The 18,200-nt window shown below is 42.7% G+C and overlaps 1 protein-coding gene across 1 annotated transcript in view; it reads right to left on the reverse strand.

Moving 5' to 3' along the window:
• pitpnm3 (PITPNM family member 3) overlaps positions 1–18,200 on the reverse strand; it is a gene marked incomplete at its 5' end in the record, with an annotated part of 91,419 nt that overhangs the window by 26,025 nt on the left and 47,194 nt on the right. The window contains 3 exons of the mRNA XM_083772585.1: positions 151–338; positions 6,305–6,427; positions 7,453–7,642. Of these exons, the coding sequence (XP_083628711.1) occupies positions 151–338; positions 6,305–6,427; positions 7,453–7,642 (501 nt within the window). The remainder of the gene's footprint in view (positions 1–150; positions 339–6,304; positions 6,428–7,452; positions 7,643–18,200) is intronic.

Genomic DNA, 18,200 nt, shown 5'->3' on the forward strand with positions numbered 1-18,200 from the left:
CTAATTCTCTTCCAATGTATATTTTAGTTTAACAGGGAGTTATATCAAACATCCATGAGAAGAAGTGATGGTTAATTTGTTTGTGCATAGCAAGATGCGTGGCCAGCTGTGTGTGTGCATGCGTGCGTGCGTGCGTGCGTGCTGTTGCACCTGGAGAAGAAACTGTGGTGCTGGCCAGTGGACGTGCTGTCTCCATCGTACGAGTCACTTTGCTTGCGGCTGAGAGATGGTCTTCCATGACCATGTCCTTCATTTGGAGCAGAGATATCAATGTTGCTCTTACTTAGCCTCTTGGTAGAGCTCAGACCAGGGCTGTTATCCCCCAGAAGGCTTGGGTCCTGCATAAGAAAAGGACAGCATGACACACGTCCCCCGCACTCCGTCCTCAAGTGTGACCCGGGCCTAGATGGTTAGCTCAACCGTGCCGCGGGTTCACCTAGGCTGCTGAGCCAGCCTGACGGCGTGCCGCGGGTTCGACGGCCGATCCCGACAGTCTTTGCCACGTGTCTTCCCCCTCCCATCTCTCTCCCCATTTCCTGTCAGTCTACTTTCAACCTATCAATAAAGGCAGAAAAAGCCAAAAAAACAATATACAATTAAAAACAAAAGTGTGACCCAGATTTTTGTTTGTTGTGCGTGTGGGAAAATGCATGACAAACAAGCATATTACAGAGACACATACAGCGTCTGTCCAATAGGACATGACATCTGGAGGAAGCGGTATTGGGATTTGGCTATTCAGTCGAACCCGATCGATTTCTCTGTCCTCGCATCTGATAGCCTCGTCACTTGGAGGTGGGCTAAGGCATGCAGTCCATCGAGCAGAAAACCTTCTCTGGTCCTGGTCCAACAATATTACTACAGTATAGTGCTAATGGCAGCAGTTCTAGTTTATTAGATACTGTAATAGACAGGGGAGGGGATTTCTGTTCTGTCAACGCTCAATGGGAGGGTGGATTGGAGCATGCCAGGGTCAAGAGAGAGAGGGAGTGATGGACACTACAGTAGGGATCACTGAGCATTACTGGGTGTAAACAGACACAAAAAGAGAAACAATTCAGATCAGAGAGGATGTGGTGGATAGCATAGAACAGTGGTTTAAGCTTTTTGTGTCACGCAGCACTAATGTATTCATAACGAAAATAACGAAAATCTACAAGCTCATCTAATTTATTCAGTTCGTTATCAACATTTTATGTGTTATGCTACTGTATAACTATCTCTGACAGAAAATGCATCTGTTTATAGTTTCACAAGATAGTATTACTCAGTGTTAATGTAACAAAGCTCTGTTTACACATTTATTTAATCCCTATTTATATCCAATATTTATTTGTACATACATTGTTTTATTTTGATTGTCTTGTTCCACTTCTGCTTTGGCAATGTAAACGTACGTTTTCTCATGCCAATAAAGCTCCTTTGAGTTTGAATTTGAAATTGAATTTAAGAGAGAGAGAGAGCTAGTTAGAGAGAGAGTTAGAGAGAGAGAGAGAGAGAGAGTTAGAGAGAGAGAGAGAGAGAGAGAGAGAGAGTTAGAGAGAGAGAGAGAGAGAGAGAGAGAGAGAGAGAGAGAGCTAGTTAGAGAGAGAGTTAGAGAGAGAGAGAGAGAGAGAGAGAGAGAGAGAGTTAGAGAGAGAGAGAGAGTTAGAGAGAGAGAGAGAGTTAGAGAGAGAGAGAGAGAGAGAGAGAGAGAGAGAGAGGTAGTGTTTCTCTCCCCAACACATATATATATAGATCAACTCTGAAGTCTGTCACAAGGGCCAGTCAGATTAGAGTAAACAGCCACAGGCTTCAATTCAAATTTACAATTTAGGCATTTAGCGGACCCTCTTATCCATTTACATATAAGCAAGAACAACACAAGGTAATACATCTGTCTACATAACATGCTATCTTAAGTGCATGTGCTACAAATATTATCAGAAATATTGGTGTGTGTGTGTGTGTGTGTGTGTGTGTGTGTGTGTGTGTGTGTGTGGCATTGTTTCTCAACATGCACAGGAAAGTGTATGTGATCTAAAGCAAGGGTTCTCATAGTGTCACCAGGGTCATCTATTTTTTGAGTGGTGCAACCACTCAAAAAGAAGCACACAAGAAGAAGCAATGTCCGTGTTAACCTATGTGTTAACCTATGTATGTGTGACTATGAGTACCAGTAGGGGCAAAAGTGGCGCTGTTGTGCCAGAAACAGAGAGAGAGAGATAGTGCTGCACTGTTGCCTGCTAATGAGAGAGAGAGAGAGAGAGAGAGAGTGGGAGTAGGGGGAGAGGGGAGTTGCACCACTCAGTTCACACGGGTGTAAATATTTGATGGGGTCCTTGGCACAAAATATTTTCCAGATGGGGGTCAACGGCCAAATACACATTCATTTAGGGGTCCTTGACACTGCCCTAGGATGATTAAATCAACCACTGTATGTTATCATCCGTCGTTGTGGCATTTCCATGTTTTCTAAACCACTACATGACGGTAGATACACACCTGATATGACATGCAGGGCCCCATAGCTCAGTGGTTAGAGCACTGGTCTTGTAAACCAGGGGTCGCGAGTTCAATTCTCGCTGGGGCCTATCAGCTTTTTAACCAGAGTTGATGAAAGCTCCACACCGCATGCATGCATGCACGCGCGCAATCTCTTCTTGATTTGGACTAATCCTTCACGTTCTCATGAAGTTCAGATGGATTAATCTAGCCTTTAGTACAGTATGGTGATTTCACTTTAAATGGTATATAAAAGTGGGACAGCTACAGTATACTGAGGAATAATGATTTCATACAAATATCACATAATAATTGTAGGAGCCAAAGCGTACTGTTAGCCTATATGATTCTCACTTGGTTGGTGATGGGTGTGGGCACCACATTGGCGCTTCACTATTGGTGGGAGCGTCTCTGTGGGTGGCCACCAGATCGGTGATAAATACAGGTATCTACCAGCTCACTCTAAGGACGCTTGAACTTGGAGGCAGGGTGAGCTGGGAGCGATACATTTTGTTGACCGCACTCGCACTTTATTGATATTTTGGTTCATTCACGTTTTGTTTGCTCACCGTTTAAATTGGCTTCTTTGCAAATATTTATTACATACATACCGGTATATATATTTATTGGAAATTGTATTATGATATTTGGTGCACTGAATAACTATATAAACATTTTAAACTTATGAGCTCGTTTGGACATGAATCATTGTATCATTGTTTGTGGCGCGTCATTACAGTTTGTTTTTAGCTCCCAGGTTTAGCCTGCTGGCATGAGTAATTTATTGGGAATTATTATCAGTAATTATCATTACAATAATCTAACATCTAAAATGTGAATTAAAATGGCTACATGGTTCCTTGTACAACGAATAGCTATGTATAGCTATGTAAAGCCAGCCTATTCAGGGACTGTTGGTAATAATTAAAGTTGGGAATGCATGCATGCCTCACCCGGTTAGCTGTATAACAGTATATGTATTATATATAACGGATCCGACTGACTTTACTAGTGGGCACCGCACTCGGTCCTGCACGATATGCATGGCGAGTTTGAAGTTGATTCGAGAGCATGTGATATCATAAAGCAATGTCCACTTATATATCAGTGCAGTCCATTTACACAAGCATGGTTTATATAACTGTGTGCGTGCCAGAAATTCTGTGTGTGCCAGAATATATATGAGCATGTTAAGTTTGTTACACCCACCGTCCACTCACAGGGCAATTATAATATACTAGACACTAGAGGTTCGGGCCGCACGTGTGTGAGGAAACTGCTGTCTTCTCATTTGTGTCCACGCATGTGCTGTGTAACTGGAAAACTGTACGAATATCACGTAGGAGCATAATACGTATTAATAGCATAATAAGCATAACAAGTATTGCAAATTAATATAGTTTCATACAAATACAAAGTGTACGGTAAAGTTGCAAGCATGAAATTGAGTGTATTGGATGGCCCATGGCATGCATTGTTATTTGTGCATAGTGTGGAAGAAATTGCACTGCTGGTGTGCTAGAAGAAGGCACACAGATAAACAATATTTGTGACGTCCACCCACCCACAGCGTTCACCAATTAGTTTTCCCCAATGGCCAATTATGTGCTTCAGAAGAAGCTGAAGTTTTGTTCACTCAAGAGATGTGAAGGAAATGATTTGATTGTACTGTGGAGCTAGCTATCAAATGTAGTAGACAGACTCATCTATATCCTCTCAGATTACTAAGCAGTCCTGGGAAAAAGATCTGGACGTCTCTATTCATGATGAGGGCTGGGCAGATATGTGGGCCTATGCGAAACAGATTTCAGTTTGTAACCGAACTAAATCCATCCAGTTCAGAATATTACATTGTATACATATAACTCCTGCTCTCAAGAACAAAATGGATGTCAGTGCGTCCCCATTTTGCTTTAAGTGCAAGACAGAGATTGGTAATTACGTTCACTGTCTTTGGTCCTGTGTGAAGCTTCAGAACTATTGGTATGACATTGTGTCAGAACTCTCTGTTATTTTTGGCGTCTCGATCGATTTAGATCCGTTGTGTCTTTTACTTGGTCTCCCGGATGTTCATGTCATTGATGTCAAACATAAGAGGTTGTTATATTATTTTGTTTTGGATCAAGGATGTTGCTCCATCAAAGAAATCATGGCATAACATTATAATGGGCTGTATTCCTTGTGAATACATTACATGCATGTTGCATTCTAAATTGGACACTTTCTACAAAATTTGGGACCCTTATTTGAATCATATTGGAACCACACTGTCTGCCACGATACTTGGAGGTTTTCCGTACCAACCTTAGATATCTTATATGCCAGCATTCTTCCCTAGTGGGTGCTCTGCTTTGGGGCGGGGGCTTGTCTGCCCTTTGGGTATGGGGGGGTGGTCGCCCGGGCAGGGGTCTCGATGCGTTGCGTCGGGGCCGCTTCTTGGGGCGGTGGCCCTGCCGCCTGGAGGGGTGGCGGTTGCCGCCTTTGAGTGGAGCATGCATGGGTCTGCTCTTGTAATGATTTGGTGCCTATGATAACTGTTGTCTGCCTTTTTAATATATGTATTAATGTACTGTATGGATGTATTCCCTGATTGGGAGTCTATGAAAATTCTAAAGTCACTTGTCATTTTGGTTCATTGTCCTTGTCATGTCTGTGTATATTCAATCTTTTTATTTATAATAGTGTTGTGCCTGAGCTGTTTTTCTTTTTCTTTTTTTTGTTTGTTATTATGTTCTTGTTGTGTAATGTCTGTTTGTTTCGTCTAAAAAACCAATAAATATACGTTCATGGACGGATCATGAGTTGTTTTGTGTTGTATTGTTGTGTTGGATGAATGTTGGATGTAAATGTATACAATAATATGGAAGAAATGTTTTAATGATGATATGTTTAAGACCCCAGGAAGAATAGCTGCTGTGACTCATAGTAAGCTAATGGGGATCTAATAAATAAATCAAAATCAAATGTCTAGGGTGCCATGGCGGGGGCCACAATGTTTAACCAGCGTTAACGAGGGGTGCCCTGGGCACAGCCATAGCTGAGGGGTCACAGTGCAGCTTGACACCTCAGTATTGATTGCCTACACCTGGCCTACAGCCAGGGCACCGCTCCATGGATTGGTCTATGACTTGCCCAAAATAAGGGTGCCAAGTTAAAGTGGATAAATTGATCTTGGCCCTTCTGTGTGTGGCTCTACCACACCTGATGTGCGTCATCGGCCATGTTGTTGTTACTGGGCTCTTACCAGTGGTGGAAAGAGTATTACAATTTTTACTTAAGTAAAAGTATCAATACTGATGTAGAATTAGTGATTACTAAAGTTACACGAAAAATACCAGAATTCTAAATGTACTTGAGTACAAATGTATTTGTATCAAAATGTACTTTAAGTATAAACATCTTTTGAAAATAGCAGAGCTCACAATGTGTTGCATTGTGACGCATATTGTGAGCTTGTTATTGTGATGTTATTGTGATTAATGTATTTTCTTTTGTAATAATAAAAACCTACAAAGTGTCAAATAATTGTAGTGGAATAAAAGTACGATACTTTCCTCTGAGATGTAGTGGAGTGGAAGTAAGTACTGAAAACTGGAAATACTCTACTAAAGTAAAAAATACCTCAAGATTTTACTTATGTACTTAGTTACTTTACATCAGTGTTTTCCTCCAATCTTACAACAAAATATTATTTTGGGGGGTTTTGGGTCTTAGAGGCTAAATCTCGTCAAATCATGGTCCGTGGCTAAAATGCCAAATAAATAATGGACCTTGAAATAAAAAGGGTTGAAAACCATTGGTTTACACCACTGGCTCTTACCTTCAAGCTCTCAGTGCTGTTGTTCCTGCTGCTGCTGTCTGGGCTCTCAGGCCTCTGGCAGCTGCTGAAACACAGGGCATCAAAACACAGCACCCCGCCGACACAGTCCCCCATGAGGCACACCTGGTCGGAAAAAACACACAAAGATATGCATGGAGAAATGCACGTCAAAGACACATCGCACACGCACACCCGCACGCACGCACGCCCGCATCCACCCAAAGAATTATGACTCATGCACCCTGGGTCACGTGTAAGATGTTGGCCATGCCCCCGGCATCATCTGGCTTGACTGACTGTGCCCCAGAGGACCCGCATTGACTGCCTGTGGCCTGACCTTTGGTGTGGGCAATCTGGCAAGTTTTGCTCGGTTGAGGCTTTCCTCAGCCTGGTGCGTGCTGACTAGCACCTGGGTGTCCTTCAGTGCTTCTCTCCCTCAGGGCGTCTTACCGGTAATACGTTGTTATTCACAACATAATTTAGTCTTATGTGCACATTTTAATGGTAATTGCTAGTCTCCATGTTTAATATTTTGGAAAATATAGCACATTTTGTGACCTTCAAAAAAACGGAAATCAGTCAAATGTGCAGGCCTTTTTTGAATAATACCTCTGTATGCCAACCTTTGCAGTTCTAATCGACATTCTTCTGCATTACAATGTTTTATTTAAGTCAGTTCCAATCAATTCCAGGCATGATTTGGCATATTCAATTGTATTATAAGGATATGATATGAAAATGTATTTAAATAACAAAACGATTTATTTTTCTAAGTTTTCATATAAAAGTTGTACTAACAGGCAGAAAGCTTGCTACCAGGGCTTAAATGATACCATGGGCATGTGGGAACATACAAATTATCATTAGAATCTATTGCTTTTCATGAAATTCTGGGCTCTGGCCCATGGCCTAAAGGTGGAACGAAAGAAGAGTTCTATGTTAGGTAATCATTGCAGTCATCCGGGGACCTGAACTTTGGCAACTTACATACATTATACAGATCTCATTCATTATTTGCTTCAGTCTGCGATGAAGGTTGAAGTGACTATAGAGAATGAGAGATTGGGGGAGATCTTCCTGTCCTCTTTTAATGACTCATCTACTTTGTGTCAGCAGTCTCTGTGGGCTATAATAGACAATGGACGCACCTGGCCCGTGAATCCCTGACCATCCTCTGATTGCAGGAAGCTGTGGTAGACCTGGTTTGCGCGGGCGATGACGGTTGCCACTGTATCGTGGTAGCGGGGGGAGACGATGGCGAGCAGCGGGAGGGCAGCCAGGGGCAAATGGTCCACACTGCTGGAAACACAACTCTCATCATAGCTGTATGGGTTCAGGCTGACAGGAGGCAGGAAGGAAGGAAGAAAGGAAGGGAGGGAAGGAAGGAAGAAAGGAAGGAAGGAAGGAAGGAAGGAAGGAAGGAAGGAAGGGAGGGAGGGAGGGAGGGAGGGAGGGAGGGAGGGAGGGAGGGAGGGAGGGAGGGAGGGAGGGGAGGAGGGGAGGAAGGGAGGAAGGAAGGAAGGAAGGAAGGAAGGAAGGAAGGAAGGAAGGAAGGGAGGAAGGAAGGGAGGGAGGGAGGGAGGGAGGGAGGGAGGGAGGGAGGGAGGGAGGGAGGGAGGGAGGGAGGGAGGGAGGAAGGGAGGAAGGGAGGAAGGAAGGAAGGAAGGAAGGAAGGAAGGAAGGAAGGAAGGAAGGGAAGAAAAGGGGTTAAGGATAAAGAGCATTGTTCAGTGTTTATTCATAATGGTCATTCCGCTGACATTTCAAAGGAGATCATCATCAGCAGTTTGAAATGTCAACTGAAAGTAGTGAAAAGCTTCAAATTAAATAAATAAATAAACTCATGTAGCCTAGTTATTTGTTATCAGTGTAAAACATACATTTGAAAAGCCTCTGTTATACCACCCTGAATCCATTAAACTTAACTTATCCAATCTGTTCAAACCGGGCTACGTACACAGTCAAATCCTTTAAATAATGTAATACTCAGTATCTGTGAAGTTGCCCGAATGGCCAAGCAATGGTAGTTAAGGGCTTATATTTTCCCCAAACTCCTCCACCAACCTCCAGACAGCTTTCTTCAGTGCAATTCACATATCAAAAGCAAAAACTAAATACTGGCCAACAATAGACCAACAAAATAAATACTTAGGCAAACACAATTGAACAAGACCGAATAGGATGAGAACTCTCTTCAGGTTAAACCTTGGTCACACAAGGCCCTGTAGCTCTCCCTCACGACTGTTACCCGTGTTATAGCCCACAACCAACTAATCCACCTGTCCCTGCAGCCTCCCTTAAATAGGGGTGGATCCTACCACAGGACACAGAACAATTAGCAACATTTCTTCTCAATAAATACTGCCATAAATAACACCTTGAAGAAAAGTAACCTACACATTCTTAATAATGAGTTACAATTAAACAAGTATAAATCAGCATGAAACTCAATGACAATTATAAGACAGCATAAGAAACACCCCTCTCCTGCATAGCACTTTTACATTTTCGCTAGAAACAGACTACATGGAATATGACTGACTGACTGACGGTCGTAAAATACAGAGACACCTCCCCGACAATTTCGCAGAGACAGTTTGTTTATTTTTGGACCACAATTCTTATATGAGACGATTTTAAGATGAGCCCATGTTATTCTCCAATCTCCATAGAAACCAGGGGATGAGAGATTGACGTCAGGACTTCGGCGCTCTATGGCTGAATAAACATCAATGAATTTACAGTATTTTTTTATGGTGCTTTAGAGACTTGCATGCTCTTATCTCAAAAAGATAAAAGGCATGATAAGCAAATAAGTGACAGGTAACAGCAAGGAAGGCATGTGTGCTTGTGCGTGTGTGCTTGTGCGTGCGTGTGCGTGAGTGAGTGCGTGCGTGCGTGCGTGTATATGAATCATAGTAAATGGTAGTTTACATTCCAGAGAAGACGAGAGAGAGCCTTTTATTGGATGGCTTGGGCAAACAGAGAAAGATTGGTTTGCCCTGCATGCTCTCTTTCTGTCTGAACCAACCCTGTACCATCTATCAGAGGCTTTGTCTATGGGACGCTGGCCAAAGACACTGCACCAAAGCTGAAATACGGCAGCACCCACAGCTATTGTGAGACACACCTAGGGTGAGACACACCTAGGGTGAGACACACACCTAGGGTGAGACACACCAAAAAAAAACATTCATTCATTTGTAACCACTTTCAGCCTGGCGTCCTGGCGTTTTGCGCATGTCATTTTAAAATAAGTTGTTAAAAGCTGGAATTCTTAAAACTCTCACAAAAACATTGGCTAAAAGTATTTTATTACACACTAAAATAGCAAGCATGTTGAATTACTCTCATGTTTTATTCCTAGCCATTCTGTTCTTTTCCATGTCTCATATCTTCTGGTCACGTCATGTGTCGAGTGCTGTATTCTCTATCTGTGTAATAATCTTAAGAACGTGCCGCATGAGACTGCCTGCATGGCGTCATCTTGTTCTCCGAGCTCATCACTCAACTGAACCATCACTCACCAGTCACCATCCTTAGTTAAAGGGACACTCTTAGGACCACATGCACCAATAATGGCTGGATCCCTGTTGATTTACCCTTGTGTAACACCTTATCTGCAGCAGCTAGACATATGAAATCTTAATCAATATTCCAAACACACAGCTCACATGCTTCAGTACAGAGCTCACAAGGCACTGGGCAACAGTAAAGGTTCAACACCTGCAATGCATCTGCATGTGCAACTCGCACCTGCTTATTTGTGTATTTGGTTTAATTTAATTAGTCAGATCTGATTATGGAAATGCTTGCTGTAAGTGTTCAAATGGAAAATCCATGTTTCAGGTGAAAACAATTATTGAGTTTAAGCCTCACTGGGAGGTTCAACTAATTGTTTGGCACAGGCAATGCTGTGGTTTTCTTGGAGGCCAGCATTGATTGATTGATTGATTGATTTATTGATTGAATACTTTATTAACAGTTTGCAAAAAAATCAGTTTATTATTATTTATTATTTATTTATCTATCATTATTTTCTTGCACTTACAGAATACAGCTCCTCCTGAGTCGTAATCTGCGGTTTGACAATCAGACAGAGCCTGGAATACACTTTCCTAGGGAGGCCGAGCATCCATTCATCCATCCATCCAACTTCAACCGCTTATCCGTAGTCGGGTCGCAGGGGCAACAGCTCCACCAGAGTGCTTTAGACTTCCCTCTCCAGAGCAACATTAGTGACTTCCTCCTGGGGGATTCCGAGACGTTCCAAGGCCAGTGAGTCGATGTGTTTCCTCCAACTGCGCCTTGGTCTGCCCCGGGGTCTCCTCCCAGTGGGACGTGCGTCGAGGACCTCCCTAGGGAGATGCCCGAGAGGCATCCTAACCAGATGCCAGAACCACCTAAGCTGGCTCCTTTCCAGGCGAAGTAGCAGCGGTTCTACTCCGAGTCTCTCTCGTGTGACTGAACTTCTCACCCTATCTCTAAGGGAGATGCCAGCCACCCGTCGAAGAAAACTCATTTCGGCCGCTTGTATTAGCGACCTTATTCTTTCATTCATGAGTCATGACCCACACTTCACGACCCTTTTTTCTGCTACTGCAAAGACTGCGCCTCCCCTATAGGCTCCACCTCCACATGACACTGACTGAAGAGTTGTTTCAGCTAAGTGAACCTAACAATGTCAAAAGCATTCAGGGATCCATTTTTGTTCGAGCATTCTAAATACACTATTTGGGGATTTAACAGTGGGGAAGGGGCGTTCCCGCACTATTTTGGTCACCTGTCTAAATCCCTGAAACACCTCCACTACCCGTTACATTATGCATAGGTGTGGTTTGGGTGAATAATGAAACCAATCACTGTGCCACATGCCATTGCCTTTAAGAGATCCCTTATCCGTTGACCGTTATGTCCAGTTCTATATTGCTTCATATAGCCTTACGGTTTATAGCCCATGGAAGAGTGCGTTGCTGCCTTGAAGTCTCACTTGTGCTGCCTCCCCGTCGGTAAATCGGATTAAACCCCATTTGCTGCACTGTGATGAAACTGAACGAGCAAATGGAATCATGCACAATGGCTAGCAAAAGTCAAACTAGAAAAAGTGCCCTTCTGGGCACAGGTCTCCACCAGGAAGATAGGAGTGTGTGTGTGTGTGGGACAACTTGGCCTGTTGTAGTGCCACCATGACGCTGATTAGAAAACTGTCAAGTGGCATTACGTTGAGGAGTTGTGGCGATGTGTACAAAACGGATACAAAGCAGGCTACTCCTGAAAACTTTAGAAGCCAATCGTAGCCAATCAGGTTGGATTATGAGAAAGCAAACAAACCGGTCTTGATCACATGCCTATGGAGAGCATGTGTACCGATTTGCATGAAATTTTGATACAATCTGAAGGAGTAATATAATATTAGAAAATGTGTTTTACATATTTTGTGCATACAAAGTTTTACACAGATCCGGGCAAGTTAGAGGTAAAAACACTAATCGGCCAGTTATAGCGCCACCATGAGGATGAGTTGAAAATGTTCCAGTGGCATTTCTTCCTCGGCCTAGTGGGAATGTGCGTGCACAATTTCACTGAAATCACACGATGTGTTCATGATTTGCGGCATTTTGTTTGAAACTGAGCACTCCTGCGAACTTTCGAAGCCAATCTTAGCCAATCAGAATGGAGTCTGAAAAATCTGAAAGACCCGTTTCGTTGAATGGCTCTAGAGAGACGGTGTACCAATTTGCGTGATGTTTGGACAAAATCTGTAGGTGTACTGTCCAAAAAACTGTTGTGCACAAAGCGGCCTCCTGGTGGCGCTATAAGAGGCCAATGTGAAAACCTTGGGGCAGAGGTTCAGCTGTGGCATTCAGGGAGTGTGTGTGCAGAGTGTGGCTGCGATCAAGCCAACGGTGCCAGAGATTAGCTGTCCACAGACGGACGGACGGATACACGGAAACACGGACGGACAGAGTGGAGATAACTTCTGGTGGAAATAACTTCTTTGACTAGACAATTATATAAACACAATGGACACAAGGAAGTGACAGGTCACAGCAGGCACTCACTTCTGCTGATTAAATTACAAAGAGATGCAATAGAATAAGGAGAGATGAGGCAGCCTGACTCCGTGGACATCTCCATTGTAGGCGTGCAGCGCGCGGAGCTCTACCAAACTAATTTGGGATACGGCTTACGGGTGCTTTTAAACTCCACTATCGCCTTCCCAAATGTGTGTGACCAAAATAGCAATTTAGAGGAAAGCGTGCCAACACGCACATATGCTATCTTGCCACTGAGGAGATTCTTGGCCAGACCTCTGCTTAATTGGAAGGATTAAATCATTGATTGATTGATGTTTACATTGCACCCAATCTCAATGCCTATCCCTGCAGGTGTTGGGTCCACCTGGCATGTTTGTCGTTATTTATTACAATAAATGGCCCCGATTAAGGCAACAATCTTTACAACGCCTATCTGGCTGCACAGCCAGAGGAAAGGTCAGAGACAAGTACAGTATATACAGTTCAACTATCTGGCTGCACAGCCAGAGGAAAGGTCAGTAGGAGACACGTACAATATACACAGTTCAACTTCAGTCACCGATAACTCACTAATAGATTGAGACCAATACTAGCTTGAGAACATTTTATTAATACAATGTACATACAAGTGAATACAATGTGATATTGGCATTCAAGCTATTCTATACATTACTCCCTGTCCCTGTTCAGCAGACTAGTAGACAACCATTTAAGAGCAGGGAGTTCAAATATAATTATGTGGTATATATATTTATACTGTAAATATTAAAGCCTTCATAGGCCCACGTAATGGAAGATATCAATTTAGTGAGACTTTAATCTATCCATCCATCCAGCCAATCGGTGAAGATAATTTTCTCCCTTCTTGGGGTTCAACCTCTCATCCTCTTTACCTAGCCCTCACCACAGATCCCTTCACCTTACCCCTCATCTCCTTGTACTCCTGCTTTACTTTCTTCATCTCTCTAGCGCGACACCGTTGCTGAAGCAAAACCATGCAGGCAGAAACGCACAGACATACTTGTAACCTAATATTACTCTCCTTTTATCAAAGCATCTGTATGTGTGCACTTGGGTGTTTATTATATATAGAGGGAAACTGACAGCCCTACTAGACACTTTTACAAAAACATTTCCTGGTAAGGAATTTATTCCAGGTTTGGCTATTTTTCTGATAATATTCCCTGACTAACACACAACATCAGTGGCAGCTCTGACAGCAAGATGAAGTGCATTACGGTGAGCCAATTTGGTCAGCTGCTTGACGTGTTGCAAACATCGCCCACATAGTGGTGCACATGCATATATAAACCTGTATCTGCCTGAACTAGCTTGCAGGCTACGCATCATTAACTCAGTTTTAACCTTGCAAGACGAGTAAAGTTAAGTGGTGTATCTGCTGTGACATAATAGTAAAATACTACAGTAGTTTGTGAAACGTGGATTTTAACTTGATCAATTAAGTGAACATTTACAGCCAAGATATATACTGTAGGTCACAAGACTGAGGAGGTTGACATGGATACGTCAACTGGTACGAGATCAATAAATAGACAAATAGTTAAAAGGATTGTTGTATAAAATCACCGATGTGTGTGTCGTCCGCATGAGGAGTGAAGAAGAAAGGCAGGACAAAGGTTTCTCCAGATCTCAGCGTTTATTTGGTAAAACACAATAGATTCAATCGCTACAAAGCAAGCATGTCTCAAAGGTACATGCCGTTCGTCTGTTCCAACCAGCCTAGTGGGAGCCAAATGAAGACTCGTTCGAACAGCCCCCTTCACAAGAAATACAAGGTGTTATATACTTCAGATCTGATCCCTCCTCTCCAGTACATGAACTAGGCACTTCCTGACTCTTTCGACCAATGAAATCTGGGCTACTAGCTCATTCAGGTTTACAGGTTTACAGAGGCGGGCCTCTCTGGCAGAGACACTGGAATTAGTTCTAACTTTGCACTAAAACAACAGATGACTACTTTAAAGATACAATGACAAATTGTAGTTAAAACATAACCGGTCCTAGATGAAACTGAACACTCTAATGAACATAGTTAAATATAACGGAACTGAAATGGAACAGAACAGAAGAAGTGAATTAAAACAGTTTGACCCAGTAACGAACACTATAATCTTATAGTCTCATAGTACCTTTTAAATCAGTACAGGTTGCACTCACTATTAATAGTTTCATGACCGATTGTTGAAAGTCCTTCTTTAAGTTTAGCTTGTGGAATAGTTTAAATCAGTAGGAGTTTTGGTGACAAAGTGGAAAGTGGCCAGCTGGTTATCAGAAGAATCTTCTTCACCCCAGGGGAGCAAGCTTCAAACAGTTAGAACAATAGCTCCGGATTTTACGTGTGAAGTGTAAACATTCCTGTAAACATTACAGAGGAAACCATGTATCTCAAAGTAGTTTGATGAGACAGTCTACTGACTTATTGATAATAGTACTTTTGGTTCATGGAATTCAACAAAAGCACAAATTGCAGGATAGTGCTTTTCACATCACCAAGATGACCCTATTACTGGATAATATTGATTCACTTACTGTCACTCACGCCGACCACATCAAATCTAAATGATATACAATTGGGAAAGTGTGTCACCTTCCATTGTGATTGGCTGAGCTTTGCATAACATTGAGCCGTACCACATGAGCCAATATAAGGGGGAAACAGAGAGAGAGAGAGAGAGAGAGAGAGAGATGGAGAGAGGGGAAGGGGAAATGATGAGGGGAGATAATGAGGAGACCAGAAATTATCTTGAGTTATTAAGATTGTGAACCGTCTCCAATCTGAACAGAGACAGCTCCTACAGTACAAGCCATTTGTTTGAAGCGTTACAGTTAACTGCATTGTAAGCATTGCAATTCACTCTCTGATCACTGCATTGCTACGACGCCAAGGTTGAACGGTTAATCACTGTACAGACAGTGAGATAAATGCATATGATCTTGTGTAATGGTTTGGGGCAAAGTAGTGATGAAGAGATCCATTAACAAAAGCCTCTCTGTCTTTTACCTGCAGCAGGAGGGAGAAGATAAGACTCATTGAGATAAGACCTCAAATCAGCCTCTTTCAGCTCAGAATAACCTCAAGAGCATCTCCATCACTTTCTCCTGTCAATGTCCATAAATGTCAGGACAGAAAATCAACACAACACAATAATTCATTACTCTGGCTTTTTCAGGCTTCGGGGCTAACATTCTGGTAATTATTAGGGTCGGGCCGAGCTTCGGGCCGGCACAGTTTGGGTAGGGTAGGGCAGCAGGGCTATAATTCTCGGGCCTATCTGTGCATGCGGTCATAAGTGCATGTGTTCCAGACTCCAGAGAGAAGATAAAAATCTTCTCTATCTAATATAAATTATGCAGACACCTTTAGCAAATATAAATGTATTCCAATGCAGCAAGTGCACTTAGATAATTAGAATCACGTGTTTGGAGAGAACGAGACACGGGTGCTGCGCAAGATTGCTTAAAAGTGTAAAAACACACGTCATTTCATTAAGCCATAATTAGATCAAATCTTTATTTTTTATTTATTTATTTATTCAAAGTTGTGGGGATTAATTAAATATCCAGCTTTCATGTGACGTCTTCACCGTGATTGTACTATCAACATATTAGATGTTATCAAGCGAAAACGATACTTCGGGCGAACAGCGGGCCGAAAACCACTCCCTGTGTGTAAAAGCACTAAACACACAAACCAGTTCCGACCTGGTCGACCCATAAACACCTAGCTGCGACCAGGTCGCGACAATAACGACCTGGTCGACCCATAAACACCTAGCTGCGACCAGGTCGAGACAATAACGACCTGGTCGACCCATAAACACCTAGCTGCGACCAGGTCGCGACAATAACGACCTGGTCGACCCATAAACACCTAGCTGCGACCAGGTCGAGACAATAACGACCTGGTCGACCCATAAACACCTAGCTGCGACCAGGTCGCGACAATAACGACCTGGTCGACCCATAAACACCTAGCTGCGACCAGGTAGCAACAATAACGACCTGGTCGACCCATAAACACCTACTGTAGCTGCGACCAGGTAGCAACAATAACGACCTGGTCGACCCATAAATGTTTTTAATACAATGTTTTACCAATGTATTAATACCAATGTTTTAATGGCTGGCTTGGCACTGTGAAGAGGCACACCACATGCAGTAGGTAGGCTATACTGTAGAATACATGATGGTGATAGAAATCTGGGAACCCATTCGGTACAATAAAAGGGGAATAATGTGTGTGTGTGTGTGTGTGTGTGTGTGTGTGTGTGTGTGTGTGTGTGTGTGTATGTGTGTGTGTGTGTGTGTGTGTGTGTGTGTGTGTGTGTGTGTGCGCGCGCGTTAGTGTGTGCATTCGTGTGTGGTACACATGTGTGATTGAGAAGTATTCTATTCATGTTTTAATCAAGGATGTGCAGAGGTGCAGCAGGTGAGCAAATGTGAAGTTCCTATCGATTTTAAATCTCTGTACGGCGCTGTTCTTACAGCCCCTCTCTCTTATCAATAACCCTTTAGTTCTGACAAAAAAAAACCTTTCTCAGCTACATTGGTGTACAGACAATTCAGACCAATACATCCACAGCATAATGGAGACTTGCCCTTGGAAGCCATGAAAAAAAGCACACTCGCGTGCATTATTGTGCGCGGTGGGTTTGTGTGCAACTGTTCCTGCCAACCTTCGCCACAGCGAGCATCTGATCAGTGTGATGACATCATCAGCAGTTAATAGAAACTCGAATGCTGAAATAGAAGCCATTGTTCTTGCATCACTAATAAAAAATAAATAAAACGTACCTACGGATGATGTCACTGGTAGACAGCTTTCTGACCTGTCCTCTGAGATACAGAGTAGACAGAAATGGTGACGTGTTGTATCGGGCATTCGTCAGGACCAATTACAGTATATGAACATAAGGGTAAGTTAAATTCTCCTGTACTGTTTTTCTGCATTTCTGCACAGACAGCAGTCTTGCCTACAAGACCAAACCCACAAACAATGGGTTTGGTCCTCTTTAAATATTCTTCTGTCTTCATTTAGTTCATTACTTAATGCATGCAGCAAATAAGAGCACACAAGTGTAATCTCAAAGGAGTTACATTTAGCAATCTCAGTGTAGGGAACCGTAATGATTTTAGCCGTGACTATTCTGGATTCCTTTATCAAAGGGATGAAACGTGCCACTGATCCATTGTGGCCTGTCCATGATGTGCTGCCATTTAATTAGATAAACAGATCACAGTGAGCCATCCCATCCATTCCTTCCAAAGGACCCCAGAGATACCCCTGCCCACTGGCGATTACAATTCACTTTAAGTTTACCATTAAGTTAACGGTAATTATGGCTACATAATATGCCACATGCCCACACATTTTGGAAGGGCTGATGTAAGTATCATATGAACATTGTATTATCTGTTCGGAGCTCTTTGTTCAATATATTTTCCCGATTAACCTTCACAGAATTGTCATTGGCCCATTTCACTTGTGCTCGACTGTGCTTGACCATACTCATCAAGTGGGAATCTGTATTCATTTACAGTCACCCAGATAATCCACCTGGTTGAGAGAAGGCAAACAAAACATTGCTCTGCAGAGAATTCATCATTCATATAAATACTGATAAAATGAGCCATAACCATTGCTCTGTGCACGTGGTAACATTACTGCAACAGCAAAATGGTCCTCTGAGGTAGTGGAAGAAGTATTCAGGTTTTTTACTGCAAGTAAAATCAGCAATACCACAAAATACTTTTGCTCCAAAGATTACGCGTGCTATGTATATCTGGGTTAAGAGGTAATGATTGATGTAAACTATACAAGATTATAGCCTTTAGCC

This window comes from Protomyctophum parallelum (genome assembly GCF_964188405.1).
Source record: "Protomyctophum parallelum genome assembly, chromosome: 9".
Taxonomy (NCBI): domain Eukaryota; kingdom Metazoa; phylum Chordata; class Actinopteri; order Myctophiformes; family Myctophidae; genus Protomyctophum; species Protomyctophum parallelum.